Source organism: Lipotes vexillifer, unplaced genomic scaffold, assembly GCF_000442215.2.
Source record: "Lipotes vexillifer unplaced genomic scaffold, Lipotes_vexillifer_v1.1 scaffold1105, whole genome shotgun sequence".
In the NCBI taxonomy this organism is placed as follows: Eukaryota; Metazoa; Chordata; class Mammalia; order Artiodactyla; family Lipotidae; genus Lipotes; species Lipotes vexillifer.
In genome coordinates, this window is record NW_006779955.1 from 1,802,677 (window position 1) to 1,819,428 (window position 16,752).

Genomic DNA, 16,752 nt, shown 5'->3' on the forward strand with positions numbered 1-16,752 from the left:
AAAAAAAAAGAGTATTTGCGCAAGATCAACTATCGAGTAAAGCTCTAGGGCTCAGCAGGTGGAAGCTGTATCTGCAGGGGGAAACAAGGTTCATCACTACATAATTTCAGGGACATAAGTAGAAACGGGCCAGAAAATATAAATGTTAGAAAAGTGGAGTGGAATTTCCCAGACCCTTTGACTTAGGTTTAGTTAAGGAAGTTGGCAAAAATCTTCAAGTATGAATCCGTGCTACAGCAAACTTTTAAAATTAAATAATCAGAGCCAAGAAGACTTTTTGCATGTTAGTAGTATGCTATCACATTTGTTTCTTAGCGCGACAGCACGAATTCTTCACCTCCGTGAGTAACTTTGAAGGTGACTTTGACCTTGATCCTTGAAACAGAAGTGTTGAAAAAGCGATGTCTGGAGAAAGGTGAAATCACAATCACACATCAAAGGCTGTAGGAGTTATAATTTCAAATTTTATGTTTCAGTTGTACCAGCTTTGTGTTCACACTCAAACTCCAAGGGTAGGATCTACTGCTTGTAGGGTGGAGTGGCATTCCAACTCCATTTATTTCCTGCTGAAGATTGCATCTCAAGTGACAGGATTCGAATGAAACAGGAGAAACCTGTAAAAGCTGCAACCTGAACGTGTCACTGCAGAACTTTGCAGTGAACGAGATGGGATGGGGCTTGGGAGACAAACCACACACACACACTGCCTCTCCGTGCTGGGCATCTCAGGAGATTGAAGGGAGATCCGAGGGGAGCAAGTCCTTGCTGGCTGGAGCTCACGTTTGGGGAAGGGTGGGGGGGTCGGCATGGAGCGCCGATTTGTTTATAGATACAAGTACGTATCTGTCTTGGGCTTGCCTTATTATGGAAGAATTCTATGGAGATACGCTGCATTGACTGGAAAATTATTCACTTTTTTTTTTAAGTTATCAATTATAAAGTAGAAGCATTAGTTTTGAAACTAGTCATTTAACTGGAAATTTAATCACGACCTAGTTCCCAACACTGGATGGTAATTATCCTTATTTAGCAAAGCACAGAGAAAAATCAGTGTGTGTTAAAAGAGCAACCACGGTGGGCATTGCTCTCAGGAGGGGACAGGTTTCACTACCTTTGGATAGACGAGTTAGCTTTTGTAAAACATTTTCAACTGTCTTGAAGGACTCTGACCGCTGGGCATGAGTGAGAACTAATCTCCCTGTTGGTGATTCTTTGCACTGCAGGTAGCAAGCTGCAGGTCCCCCAGGGAAAGTGCAGGAGTGAGTGGGAGCCTTACCATGTGCTACAGTGCTCGTGACAGTCTGCTTGGCAGTCACTTACCGAGAAGAATGAATGGCTGGCTACTGTATAAGCCCTCCCCCATATCTGTTCAGGTAGTTCTCAGTTATCATTAATCAGGTAAGCAGTTTTGGAATTAATCTGGTAGGCAGACCAGTTATACTTTAAATTGGTCCTAAAGGAAATAAATATATAATTAGAATAGCTGTTGTTATGATGCAAAGAAATGTCTAAATGAAAGCCACCAGCCGGTCACTGTATTTTATTCTGCATCATTTATTAAATATTATTTTTATATCTGCATTTACAAACTTTACTCATTTCAGAACTCTGCTTTCAATACATGTTTAACTAACTTTTTTTGTGGAGAGATTCTCTTGTAAAATGAGATCCATGTACAAAACTAGGCAACAGATATAAAAGTTTCCTTTCATACTTTTTCATCCATCAAGAAAAGAAATAATGTGACAAAGAAATAAAACCCAACTGTGGCTCTTTCACAAGAATAATTTGTCAGTGTTCAAACTATGAGCTCTAATGGGATAGATCATATTTCATCTTTATATGGATGGATATAGTTTAATACTTCTTAGCTACTGTAGCAAGTTGGTTCAGATGAAGGAAAAAAAATCAGCTCTACTGTTTGGACTAGATAATCTAGAGCCCATCAATTACTCATTTCTTTATAACGTGACACCAAAATTCACCTAGGAGATGACATTGATTGGCTAGCAGGATGCATTTACCTCAAACGTGGCATAAAAAGTTCCCTTTAAAAAATTCACTGACTTGGCAAACTAAAGTCTGAGCCTCTAATTCAGCCCTCTTACTTAAAGAAATAGTTTAAGTGATCAATTCAGAAGCCTTAAAGTATCTTTGAAACTAAAGTTGCTTTTCTTAAAATGAATGCTGACTTGACAGTTCATAGGCTTGGAGCACTGTCACCACGGGACAGAGGCACTCGTGCCGCTAGCAATGAGAAGTATCCCCGCAGGCTAATTATATGGTACAGAATGCCCGGGGGCCTGAAACTCACTATTAGGATTTTGGCAGCAGCATCGTTTGATATTTAACCATTTATTACATACTATTAACACACCAGCTTCAAAGATGTGCACTCCCCTTGGGATACTCAGGAGTTACAAATTTATTGTGATTGCATAATTGGTATTGCACAGTTCTATAAAAAACATAAATACTGGCTATTCTAGTTTTAAATACAAAATACATGTCATATACTTTTAAATCTATAATGTGGTTCAAGTGCAAATCAATCAGGTGCTTTCTTTAGTCCTTCCAAAAAAGGCATTTTTAATATTTTTGGCACAAATGAAATTTCATCGTGCCAGCAATTCTAATTACAATACATATATCCAAACCTTGAGAGTAGCAATCATATACATACGGTATAAAACTGAGTATTTACAAATATACTAAGCATAAATGTAACCTCTGTGGGTGAATCAGAACGAATTAGCCATACCCACACTACAAATAATTTAAAAAGGTAAATACGATTCCTTTATTTCATTTGCTTATGCTGGTTGCTGTGGGTTGACGTTCATGTGAGGAGGATGTCCTAGAAGACCAATTCTTTGTTTCTGCTTCCTTTGTTCTGTCATCTGGAAAGTTAAAAAGTTTCATCATTAGACCCAGACACTTCCTGTACGTCAAATCATATACTCAACCATAGATTACCTCTGTGGTTATGGTTTATACTGAAACCCACTTTCTACAGTGTACTGTCAGTATATCAAACACAGAACTTCAAAAAGGACATCTTCGTAGGCAGAATGGGGAATTCTGTGCCTTAGGCAATGTGACATTCAGAAACTTTGCTTTCTACTTGTTTTCATAAAGGAACAAAAAAACAGTTAAAGCACAAGATTCTTGATCGTTTCCCAAATCCACTTCCAACTGATAGCTTTGTATGACAGTAACAACACACTAAACTGTCAAGAAAAGCAGTGTGTTTAAAATCCTAGGTTTAAGAGAGATTAAGTCCACGGTCTTCAGGGGGTCTTGATTCCTCTCCAGTGACTCTTGGGTCGTTTTGATCTGCGAGAAAAAAACTCACACAGCATTTCTAGGGCGATGAGGAATGTCCTTCTCCTCTGAGGTCCAGGGTGACTAAATAACATAATCATGGCCTGGCACTCAGTGGTGACTATTCCTTGCCACCTACAGACACTAAGGTCAGGAAAGACCATTTCCTAAGGCTGGTCAAATGCAACAGTGCTTTCAAAACCCAGAACAGGAGGTTGGTACCGTTTATTTTGGCCGCCGAACTAAATCAGTTCTCACGTTGACAGGCACCTAGCTCTGTTCTGGCTATTTCAGGGCATAATTAATTCCCTGCATTCACATTTCTCATAACCCAGGTAGTCCTAGCTCAGGATTTGATGCTGGGCATCAGATATTTTGGTACAAAATAGCCTGAGAACGTAAGATTAACTTACCTAGGTTCAATTTTAAAGTGGTTATTTTTCCTTAAACATAGCCGTTTTCCTTTCATATCAAAATACTACTTTTAGGCTCCTGTGAAATGCCTTCAGTTATATTTTAGAAGAGAAGATTTACAAGGAGTGAAGATTTCCAAAAGGCAGCTTTTTATAAAGCCTTTTATAAAGAGTTGAATTAGGATATTCCAGCTAGCCTCTAAAGTTTCCTTGGATGAGTGACAAATCGTGAAGGGAGGTGTCACACCCTATACTACGCAGATTCAGCTGCGGAAGCAGAACCTCACGTGACCCGTGGAATAAAGTCACAAGTAGATTGTAACGCAATCAGTAATTCAGTCATCTCACTGCCTGATACGTCATGTGCTTAGCCCCAGAGCTTCAGCCCCTGACCAGCCCCTCGGCAGGTAGCCTTGAGAGGGAACCCAGTAAAACTTAACTGAATTTAATAATCGCCGCATTCTCACAGATTTAGGAATCTTGGTGCGCTCAACCCGTATTGACAGATACTTTATTCAAAGCTTCCAGTTAAAGATGCTGCGACTTTTCTGCTGTTGAAGTTGGCCATTAAAGCTTTCCCTGAAATTTTTCCATAAATGACTACGTGCATCTGAGATGACCTTTTATGTGCATGCATCTTCACGCCTGTTTGTCGGATCAGCTTCTTGTGACTTTTCAATCTGTTGGCTCTTCCTTCTCTTAAACTTAAGGGCTTGCAAACTGGGTTCCTTATAGCAAATGAGTCTTCAACTGAAGGCACACCTTCCTTCCCTCTTCGACAGGTTATCACCTGATAGCCCAGTGGAGGTCCGATTCTGATTTTCCAGGGTTGTCTTCCTAAAATAACGATCGCATCACTCTCCCTGCATCACAAGCCTTAAAGCTCCCTACTGCTGTAGGTTAGTGGCCAAAACCTTCGTTCAGGCAGTCATATTCCTGGTAATTTCAAGAACCTAGTACATACCTATCTAATTTTGTTTTCTGTTTCCCTAGAATAATGGTTCTTAAACTTTGGCGTGCACCAGAACCACCTAGAAGGCTCCTTAAAACACAGATCCAAGGGCCCACAAACAGAGTTTCTGACTCAGCAGGCCCAGGGTAGGGCTGGTGAGTTTGCGTTTGTAACAAGTTCCCAGGTGACACTGGTGTTACTGATCTGGGGCCGCTGCTGCTCTAGAAGAGCTCTTCACTGGTTACCTCAGAAACAGGCCAAGATCACTGTGGTTATATTTTCATATACTTGAATACGTAAAAAAAAAAAAAAAGTATTTTGGGTAAATGTATTATTTTTCTCAAAATAAGACCTTGGAGAAGATTCTCTGCAGTTGAGCAGGTGGTCGGCACACAAATCTGACTGCCTGGATTCTGTTCTGATCGACCATGGCCTTTTTAGACAGAATGGCTACCATTTAAGTGAGTAATAAATGGCAAGGAATTGGGCAACTGCTTAAGTACTGGTCCCTTTTGGCAAGGTCATCACCCAGTGACGATTATATGGGAACAGTAATGAAAACAAACCCCCCTAAAGGACTAAATCTGGCCTATAAGAAACCAAGCTCAACAATGCTGGCCAGTTAAGTTTCCCTGGCCCCTTAGTACATATTCTCACATAACTTCTGGCTTTATTAGCTCAATTCAACCTACTTACCTACTGGTCTTCATAGATTCACATGCACTATATATGTTATTTAAGGCATCACCATTTTCTGTTACTACTATCTATATCAAAACAGAAATAATGACCAAAGTCTATCCTTAGCGTATTCTCACAATGTATGCTCTCTGGACATTTGAAACAAAACTGACTAGATAAAAATATCCACCCGGGGCTTCCCTGGTGGCACAGTGGTTAAGAATCCGCCTGCCAATGCAGGGGACACGGGTTCGAGCCCTGGTCCAGGAAGATCCCACATGCCACGGAGCAACTCAGCCCGTGCGCCACAAGTACTGAGCCTGCGCTCTAGAGCCCGCGAGCCACAACTGCTGAGCCTGCATGCCACAACTACTGAAGCCCGCCCGCCTAGAGCCCGTGCTCCGCAACAAGAGAAGCCACCGCTCGCCGCAACTAGAGAAAGCCCACGCACAGCAATGAAACCCCAACGCGGCCAAAAGTAAATAAAATAAATTTTAAAAATATTAAAAGTACATATACCCATCAGATTCATGTCTAAGGTGGTAACTTCAGTCAAAATTCTAATACTGAAAAAGCTACTTTGATTAGTGTGAAATGTCCCATTTGTGGTAGATACGTTTAAAATCCTCAAAATCTACATTTAGCTAAGAATGAAGATTTGAAGCAATATCCTTCTTCATAATCTATATGCAGACTGACCGGCATTTCAGCATTCCTTCTTGTGACTCGGTCTAAACAAGAAGCAAACGATACGGTAGCTTCACAAGTCAGATGTAGCCAAACACCTAAAAGATCTTCCATGAAAATACGGAGTGTTGAGTGCAAATGGGCAAAATTTACTCCACCACTGTCGGCCTCCCAACGACTAAGGGCTGGCATAGCAGGGAAGGTTCATCGACAGCACATGAAAGCCGCAACCTGCCTTCCTGTCACAGTGAGGTCGTGGCTACTCAGATTCTAAACAGCCAGGAAACTCCAGTCATCAGAATTGCGCTTCACAGTCCTATGAAATCAGTCACGCTCCTAACGATGAGCCTAAAATATTCAGAAATAAAATTGCAGCATCTCTTGAATGCAGTTATATTGGTTTAATATAAATATACAGACATCCACGCTCCTGATCCTTAGTGTGCTGTTCCTCTCCAGTTCATGTGGCAAACGCTCAAGCTTTGAAACCAAGCTCCTGCATTCCCACCTCTGAGAGGGTTTCCGAGGCATTGACTCGAATCCTCTCCCTGTGGTCAGGCTGAATGAACTGCTCCCTTTTCTCCACTCCCAGAGCAATCTGTTCAAACCTCTGTTACGTACTTACCATGTTGAATTTACAATTTATTTGTTTACTTGTTTGTCTCCCACTCTAGGCTGTTAGTTCCTTGAAGAAGGAGAATTGGTTCTATTCACCTTTGTAACCCCAGTACCTAGGGCTGCACCTGGCAAATAGGTGTTTCATAAGTGATGGTTCGAAGAACAAATGACCCAGAGCACAGTGCCATTCCTCGAGCATGCCATGCGTTTTCATGCCTTTGCTCATGCTGATTCCTTTCCTGGGATGCCCCCTGCTGCATTTTTCAGCTAGCTCAGAAGTCACCTGCTCGTAGGACTGTGGAAGCTAAACTTCTCCGACCCTCTAAGGCCTCACGTGGGACTCTGCCTGCCTACTTCTCTGTGCTCCTTTGTTCACAAATGAAACTCACTTCATTCCTCGGGCCATGGAACTTTTCCTACTGTATCCTAACATTAGAGGTCTGCTTCTTTCTGGATCAGTTACAGTATCCTAGAGGGCAGGTGTTACCAAAGGCCTCTCTTGTGGTTCCAACACAGTGTACGGACCACAGACATTCAAGTAAGGTTTAATATTCCATTCTTCCAACTGTGGGGAATTATTCTATTCTTTTGTTCTCCCTTCCTTCCTTACGCAGTTAATGTTAACAGGATGATAACCCTCTCGCGTGAAAAATGCCAAACACGGGCTTCCCTGGTGGCGCAGTGGTTGAGAGTCCGCCTGCCGATGCAGGGGACACGGGTTCGTGTCCCGGTCCGGGAGGATCCCACATGCCGCGGAGCGGCTGGGCCCGTGAGCCATGGCCGCTGAGCCTGCGCGTCTGGAGCGTGTGCTCCGCAACGGGAGAGGCCACAACAGTGAGAGGCCCGCGTACCGCAAAAACAAAAACAAAAACAAACACAAACAAACAAACAAAATGCCAAACACTATCGCATGCTAATATGACATGAATTTCAAGCACCACTACTTTTCCTACCAACTACAAATAAGGGTCACTGTCCTACAGGAAGCCAGTCACATTTTCAAGAAAGTGAACCCTTCTCTCAATATAAAGAAAACATGCAAAAAAAATTTAAGTTCTTACATTAGTTCTCCGCCTTGGAATAAGAATGTAAGAGAATCACATTTAGTATTCAGAATCTCTTGGGAGGGGAAACTTCAAGATGAGAAGCATCATTAAGTAACACTTAGAACAGCAATTTTAATTAACTGTTCTTGGCAGTAATAGAAAAACCACTAACCAGGATTCTACTAATATCCTTGGTAAGAACTTTTTCTCCTCAAACTGGTATTTTAAGAAAACACCAACCAACGAGGTCAATAACAGTTAAGATTAAATCCCAAGACATTCAGCTGTCTTTGCTCCATTACGCTGGTTTTTGGACCATTAGATCTGCAAAAATATCTAAGTGATGAAGCAATTTTTGTATTTTCCAGCACTTTTACCAGTGAATGGTATTCTTTCATAGCTGTTTTAAAAAATATCTATCACAGAGTTTCTTGTTCATTAATCATTCATGGAGTTTTTATTTTTTAATTCAGAATTTTTTTCCCTTTGGAGGGCAGGGATTCTCACAATGACCATTTAAGAACCGGCAGTTCTCTGACCTGTCTGCGTGGCTTTTTATGCGGAACAATTTAAGAAATCTTTAGGACTGGTACACACCAAATTTAATAAAATTCAAATCTTTTCAACAAGTTGATTGTCAAACAAATGCTTTACAGTTTTGTTACAAAATCAAAAGGAAATGTTGACTAATTCCTTCTGAAAAAGGCAAATTTTCCCCAGCAAAAGCAACAATGCTGAATTTTTCCTGTGATTCTGGTCACCTTAAAACCTAAGCAGGTCAATGCTGGTAAAGGCACTGGAGAATATATTACTGGTTTCCTCTGATTTCTTCTTAGCCTATAACATCTTACAAGAAAAAATGGTCCAATTTCAAATTCATTCACAGGGGAAAGGTTTTCTGAAGGGTGGTTCCAACCGTTAACTTTAAAACAAAAATATAAACAGAGCTGAAACCAAGCAGTTTAAACCACACTGGTTTCGATGTCACTTAATGAACCTTAGTCCATATGCAATCAAGTTTACATAGTTTGTTCAAGCCAAAATTTTGGCTTCATAGAAACGATTCTAATGCCAAGTCTCTGATCAGTGGTGTAACATGGCAATGACTGTATCCCTCCTTAACGTTTAAGTGCGTGATGCGACTTCTGAAACTCTTTAACGTTCTTAAAAAAATGAATGAGAATTTAAACAGTCAACCATGAAAGGCAAACAGGGTACAGTGACAAAACGGAACAAGGGAAAATAAAAACACAACACACACAAGATCAAACCCAGACCGCAGGGCCAGGAGCTCCAGCCCGACATCTTCAGGTAAAGTTGGGTAAATTGCCTAAGAGCCTGCCGTGAACCTGCATGTCCTCACGAAACAAAATGAGGGAATTGGGTGCAATGCCATCTGTGGTCTTGGCTACCTCCTGTACCTATGATTCTCTGTGCGAATTCCTTAGCTTCAATTCACTCCTTAGACCAGGTTCACTGGTTTGCACAGTGTGCATCACTGAAGCAACTTCAGGACCACCCTCAGGGAGCGATTCAACACACAGGATTCTAAGCATTGAAAGGACTGGCCCGGCCTATAGAGAAGGGCTCGAGTGGCATTTACTACCCCAGAATACCCAATAATAGTTTGTTTCAGACATGTTTACAAATGGCACTTTATAGAGCGCTAAATACTTCCTTTATTTAGGTCTGCGTGAGATCAATTTTTGTAAGATTTTTTGGCATCTAATTTAAAACATCTGATTTAATGGAGATTCTTGTAGCCACAGCTCTCTCTAAGGGAGAGGAAGGGAACTTGAGCATTGCTACATGCCTTGCGGGGCTCGTCTCGCTTTTCAGGGGGGAAACAAGCAGCTGTAGCAGGCAGTGTGCTCATGAATCAGTGTGGGGTCCTGTGGGACATCTGCCAGGTGCTTCACAGCGGGGGTAAAAAGTTAATAAAATAATAAGCAAAGTAATCTAGTTAGATCTTCATTAGTTTTACTTATTTAGGTTATTACTCATTTGAGGTGGCTACCAAGCTCAGTGCTGTAGACAGCCTTCATAAATAAGGCCTTCTGTTCCCATTAGTCTTTTTATTTGTATCTTAATACATGTGAAAGAAAAGAACTTGAGGCCAAATGGCATCTTGGGGCTCAGTTTGGAATAATTTAGTTGGAAAAGAAATACAATTCAAAGTAGGACTGTTAAAAGTGCCACGTAAGCGACCTCCAAGAAGAGTTGATCCCAGACAGGGCCATCACTAGTTATTATGTACCTAAGAGGAATAAATCACCTGCGGGTATACCTTACAACTTACCTCCAGGCCAGCCTTGCCCGATAACTACTGCTGTGCAAAACTTATCATCTTGTCTACGGAATTGATTAAAAGCTTTCAGCACCGCTTGCGGAAGGCTGAACTGTTGCCATGTTTGCGCAGGACTATCCCGGTCAGCTACGGGCAGAGCACAGGTCCTCCCAGCAGGAGGTCACCACCTGGTGACTGTGAGTGCTCATTTTAAGGGGGTCAAGGGCGGGGCAGGGGGCCTCTGGAGTGTACAGGGTTTGCTGCAGACTTGCCCCCTTCGCCCAGCTTAGTTACAGGGCCAAAGCATTTATCTTACGGACAGGGAGCAGGATGGGGCAGCGCATCTATAGACGGCTGAGCTGGGTGAGTGCAGGGACGCGGCCGGCAGAGCGGTCACTGTTCACCCCCAAGCACCCGCCACGCTGCCTGGACTATGGGAGCCACTCAGTAAGGATTTGGCCAATGAATGAACCGAAAGGGTTTATCCCTTTCCTTGACTGTGGTTTATCCCAGGATGCTGGATTTCAGTATCTGGGGCCAGGGGTCGATAGATCTGAGGGCCGAAAAGCAAAAGCAGAAACAGCCTTTCATCTTTTGTCGGTGAAGGAAAGCGCACAGCTTTGCGCATCGTGCTTTTCTGTACCGCACTTCACTGAAGCAGTTTGCATTTTCTCATTTTCTGCTTTTGTTTTTCATATGAAAACCTCGTCCTGAGCGGCACTGAGAGTAGCGTCATGGGCTTATCCTGTCAAAGGGCAGTGAAGGGGGAGTGGCGGGGAAACTGATGGACTAAATGAGTTTGTCCTCTGTTGCCCGTTTCCTTTTCTATCCAGGTGATAAACTTCAGCATTGTAACATGAGCACTACTGACTTCTTTTCTCACCACACTTGGTGTGTATGGTAGTGGGTGTGTGTAGGCAGGTGGGGTTTCTTTTCTTTACCTGGTCCTTTAATTCTGACAGCTGCCCAGAAAGATTAGTGACCAGCTTCATGGTGGACTCCAGCTTCTCCTGCAGGCTCCTCAGCTCATTCTGTTCTCCTTCCGAATCGCTGCTGACCAGGGACATGGCTCTCATCCTTGGGAACCAGTCAAGGTTTCTTTCCTAGAATCCACATGAAGAAAAGAGGGAGTCACTTCGAAGAGGAGAGACAACAAAGGCAGTCTTATCACACCATCTTTTCTTTGTGCCGTCTTTCATCAGGCTCTTTCTGACTGCTGCAAAACTAATGTACTGTACTGTGTATTTTTTTAAACCCTTCAGTAAATATCTTTTTAGCTGAATATAATTAAACTCTCTTAATTCCTAGAAGAAATCACTTTAACATATGAGGAAAAGTGGGTTTCCAAACAAGATTCCTAATCTCCAAATACGACTACTGCCACTCCATCTGTGATCTTTGCAAATGACACAGCTAATGAGATGGGAGTTGTAAAACTGTGTTAAAATATATGTAATAAAATTTACCATTTTAATCATTTTTAAATGTACAGGTCAGTGGCATTAAATGCATTCACACTGCTGTGCAGCCATCACCACCATCCATCTCGGGGATTCTTTTCATCTTCCCCAACTTCAACTCCATCCCCGCTGAACAGTAAATCTCCCACCCCTTGGCAACTGCCTCCTGTCTGCGGTCTGCGACTTTGACTGCTCTACATGCCTCATACCGTGCTGTATATTTTTTAAAGCGTTATACTTGGAAAATCATTTGCAAACACTCCACAAGTACATGAATTTTAAGATCCCGAGTGTTCCGGGATCGGCCAGATACGCGTATGGGTGTGTTTGCTTGGTAGAGGGTTGTTAAGAGGTTCAGTTTCCCTCTTTGTGAACTTATGGACACCACCTCTCGACTCGTGTTGCCTTTTCCTTCCGGCCTGAAATGGCTGGTGGGTGCCGTCAGTTGGTATAAGAGAGACCCATTCAGTCTCCTTCCCTGTCTGTCTCCTCCCTTTGTTTTGATGCCTGTAGCTCATACCTGTAAACAGCATTTCTCACCGCTGGTTAACAGGATGGACAAGCCGCCTCCTCCCACCTCACTTCTTCCTGCCCACATATGCTTTTCTCATAAAAAGTACACCTCCTGGATGAGTTCTGTACAGAGAGGCAGGAATGAACTGTAAGAAAAGCTTCATCAGCCGGAGGTGAGGGGAGGCACAATGACTCATTCCACATCCAGCTGGCGTCACATCTCACCTGGGCCATTCGGATCTCGTCGGGATGAATTCTAATAAACATCCTAACACAAATCATGCCCACCCCACCAACACACACACACACACAATTTGCTGTAGTTGCTTTGTGTACACCAGAGATCAGCAGAATTTTTCTGCATAGTAAACATTTTCTGATAGTAAATACCTTTGGCTTTCTGGACCATATGGTCTCTGTCACAGCAAATCTGCTATGTAGCCCCCAAACACCCATAGGCAATACACAAATGAACGGGGGTAGGCTGTGTTCCAATAAAACTTTATTTACAAATGCTGGCGGAGGGCCAGGTTTGGCCCACAGTCTGGAGTTTGCCAGCCGCTGTCATATACAATAGAAGGCATCAACATACTCAAAATCAAGAACAAAATACCACAAGACGTCTACATTTTAAAAAGGAAGATAACTAAACCGTGTCTTGACCTAATGCAATCTAGCAATATAGAAGCCAAACAAGAACTAGTTGAAAATACTACAAAGAAGGCATACCACAGTGGCAGGAGGTGTCCCATCTACTTGAGAGCATTTGCTTAAGACGTGTGGGGAGTCTAGTCGGGACTCACTAGCCTGCCAGCATCCTGAGAGCAGGAACCACCTTAGTACAGTGACTGGAACACAGCAGACCCCTTGATAAATATTTGTGGAAGCAAGGAATGATAAAGCCACTGTCTCCTGGGTGGGCCCTGGTAACTAATGCTTAAATGGTAAACCTCCATTGCTTAGAATGACTGCTGGAAGAGGGAAGTGATGCTGTTTACCTTGCTGTGCCACACACCCTGTGATCAACACTCCCTTCCCATGTGCCCCGATGTTAGCCTGTACTCGTTCTCATCAGCCTCCCACCGCAGACAGAGCAGTGGGCAAAAGGATGTTTGACAAAACACCCCATTTCAAAGATGACCAGCCTAAAACCCTGGAGCGTTGCTATGTCTATAATCAGTTTTCTGCTGTGTGTCTACAGCGAAGAGGAGAGAGCAGACAACTGAAAACACTGAAGCACAGTGGCGACACTGAAAGGCAGCTGAGGTCACCTGTCACTGATCATACCACTGCCCCATGTTAGTCCTTCACACGTCATCCCACCTTCCCACCGTGCCACTCTAAGGGAAGAAGCCCCTGACTGCTCGGGGCACACGGAGGGGACAGGTGGCTGGCGGTTATTCACTCTCACTAGGCAGCGCGGGCCCCGTGACAGAGGGAGAGACGGGTGGCCAGGCTGATGGGCCACGGGCACAACTGCAGCGAGGCCGGCCGTGTACCCGAGACTGGATACCCACGGGGACGGCTGCAAATGTCTGCACACTGACCCCTGAGGAGAGCGAGGTGAAGAGGAAAGATCCAAAGTCCCACTTAAACCGTCACACTCAGGAGCACGTGGACACACCACCAGTGGGGCTACGACAGAATGTGACGTAGCAGGGAGTTCAGAGACCGCTAAGGCCTGTCCTGCACGGTAACGCAGGACACGGCCCCGGGAGGGAGGAAACAATCCCTACGTTTCAAAGGAGATCCCGCGGATGATCTGGTGTTTACAAACTGTGAACTCCTATTACTGAGTATATTTGGGGGGAAATATTTGATAGTGCTTTAGATTCAAGTCAGAAGTATAATAAGCACTCTCGGAAGAAAACATTTAAAAAAATAACAGCATGTTCAACGAACACTTAAGGAGCCCTTACCTTACATGCTTGGTTCTGAGGAAACAGCAGCGAGCCCCCTGCACTTGGTCACTGCCTCCTGGACCTCTTTAAAGTGGACATGGCTTTGAGACCTAAGCATGAGGTAGGGTGCCTGCCATCAAAGTGCTTGCACTTTAGTTAAGGAGAGTGGACATTTCAGTTAAAAAAAGAAGAAACAAAGCAGCGAGGCCGTGTCAAATGAGCGGCAGGAAGAGAAGGGTCAACCCAAGGACTGACTACAGTGGTTTTGCGTGGCTGGAATCCTCTTTGTGGAGGGCCTGAAGGAAGGTTATCACTGGGACAGATGAGGGGCCAGCCTGAGGGCCTTCTCAGCAGAGGGGGCGCTGGCACAGCCCTGAAACCGGTGGGGCCACAGCTGGGGCGGAGGGCAGACAGGCGGGGCGGCAGCCCAGACCGTGGAGCGTGGGAGAGCCACGCCGGTTGGGACGGCGGTGACAGGAGGAGGCCTGGACACGTGGGTGGCGGGGAAGGGCAGGAAGTGACCTGGAGCCCCTGCCCGACGAGGCGCTAGCAGAGAGAGGGGCCGTGTACGAGCCCGAGTGAGAGCTCACCTGCAGCCCACCGACTGCCAACATGCAGAGGAATGTATAACTGCCTAAAATGGGTAGAGAATTCATCTCAGACCTGGCTCTCAAACCCTCCATAAAAATAGAAAACACAGATTTCCAAACAGAGTCCACATTAAACAGGTCTTCAAAAAAGAAGACAGAAAATCGATGCAAGATTCTGTACGTAGCTTAAGTTCCTTAAGTTTAAGGAACAGTTTCTTTTCCTTATTCTAACAGCAAGCGACCACGTGACTAGAGATGAAAAAGAATTTTTCCACGGCAGATTCCCACCTCCTTCCATGGTGTATGTGATTTGATCTCTGGACTCCCAGGCAGTGATTTCAGAAAGGTCTCTGACAAATGCAAAAACGCACAGACCTCATCCAACAACCGTTTACTGAATATTTCTAATTTCTGTGCCTGGCACAGGGTGAGTGCTGAGGGTCCAGAGATGAGGAAGACAAACTCCCTGCCCCCAAGGGGTGGAATGCAGTACAAGGAATGTGTAGCGCAGGGCTCAGGGCATGGCTCTTCGCTTTCGTGGACCCCACTGCAGCCCTAGCTTCAAGTCCTGAGTGCCCAGTGAGTATCCGCTAGGCCATCGAATGGGGCCCACCGGCCTTAAAGTGGCTGCTACCGGCATCTTTGCTCCTCACGCAGTGGCCAGGAGATGCATCAGATGCTGTTCGTTTTCGCTTTATCTGTACTTCTGTGAGTGGGCTGCCACCTGTAATCCTGGGGCATGAAGGCCCTGCCCAAGGGGTACATAAAGCCATAGACAGAAATAATGCATCTTCTTAGAATGTCCATTTTAGTCAGTGGTTAATGATCCAAGATATTTTTATATTAAACTCAAAATATGCCCTGGAGAACATGAAACTGAGTCTGATTTTAAAGGTAAAACCCCAAGATTTTAAAGAAAGGTCATACTTTTCACAGGCCACTCTGTGCCATGTGCCCCAATCCTGGCGATACACCTTCGTTCTCCATTTCATGAGAGTCCTTCAGTACAAAGGGAGGAACAGGATTTCCTGGTCGAGATGTTTACCAATTACCACCTTAAAGGTTCTCCCTCACTGCCCTCCTCCAACCTTAATATCTAACAATGCAAAGCAGAGGTGGGGCCCCATCCAAACCTTAAACCACAGGAAACAAAGTATCCAAGTGCTCTGGCTGGTGTGTACTGGTAGCTCTTCTGCCCCGACATGGGTATGTACCCAAATTTGCGGTCCTAGGTGGTGCCAGTATTTTAATTAAATAATCATCCTGGGGGCTTCCCTGGTGGCGCAGTGGTTGAGAGTCCGCCTGCCGATGCAGGGGACACGGGTTCGTGCCCCGCTCCGGGAAGATCCCACATGCCGCGGAGCGGCTGGGCCCGTGAGCCATGGCCGCTGAGCCTGCGCGTCCAGAGCCTGTGCTCCGCAACAGGAGAGGCCACAGCAGTGAGAGGCCCGCGTACCGCAAAAAAAAAAAAAATCATCCTGGGCTGTTAAGTCTAATCTCCAATTACCAGGGAGCATCTAGTAGTTAAAATTAATGAACAGTTCTAGCCACACTGTTCTCAGTTTCCATTCGGCTTTGCACCCTGCACTGTGGCATAAGCCCCAACGTGGCGTGGAGGCTCCTCACCAGCAGGACCCTCTGCACAGAGATCGAAACCTTTACAGCAAGATCGTTAGACTATCCCAGTCCTGGCCTTGGAGCTTAGAGAGAACACCTGAGTCCAGTCACTTTCTCTTTAGCTCAGACTTTCACAGCAAATGCTGAGCTTGTCTGAGTGCTCAGTGACTCCAGGGAAGCCTGCGCCTGTGGTTCCCCGGCCAGCCAGAGGCTGAAGGTCCATAAATGTTTGCAAAATCCTGCCTTTATGTCCATTCCAGATCAAAAACATGTCTCAGTATCCTGGCTTCTCTTGCCTTTTTAAGAAAGTCATCAGCAAAGGCACTTTTGTTTATACATGAGTTCATCTCGGGGGTGTGTGTGTGTGTGTGCGTGCGTGCGTGTGTGTGTGCATGTGTGTGTGTGTGTGTTCAGGAGGGTGGGTCTGGGGAGGCTCGTGGGTTCACTGCACGTCTCTCAGCCGCATCTGTCGCTCTGGGTCTGAGGGCCCCTCTGTGCTTCCCTCGCTTTCCTTGCTGCTGGCACCTCGCATACCAATGTCATTAGGCACTGTCTGCCCTGGTCCTCCTACAATCCAGCCAGTGCAGTTCCCGTCACAGCAAGCACTTCCTCGTCAGAGCAGACAAACCGACTCAAGCCACAGCCGGAAGCAGGCTGACCACA

At 44.8% G+C, this 16,752-nt stretch overlaps 1 protein-coding gene across 3 annotated transcripts in view; it reads right to left on the reverse strand.

Annotated features, from left to right (window-relative positions):
* Positions 1-2,813: 2,813 nt before the first annotated feature.
* ITPR1 (inositol 1,4,5-trisphosphate receptor type 1) overlaps positions 2,814-16,752 on the reverse strand; it is a 303,138-nt gene continuing 289,199 nt past the window's right edge. For all 3 annotated transcript variants that reach the window (XM_007453070.1, XM_007453068.1, XM_007453069.1), the window contains 2 exons: positions 10,950-11,111; positions 2,814-2,900 (listed from right to left, as the gene is read on the reverse strand). In XM_007453070.1, the coding sequence (XP_007453132.1) occupies positions 2,814-2,900; positions 10,950-11,111 (249 nt within the window). The remainder of the gene's footprint in view (positions 2,901-10,949; positions 11,112-16,752) is intronic.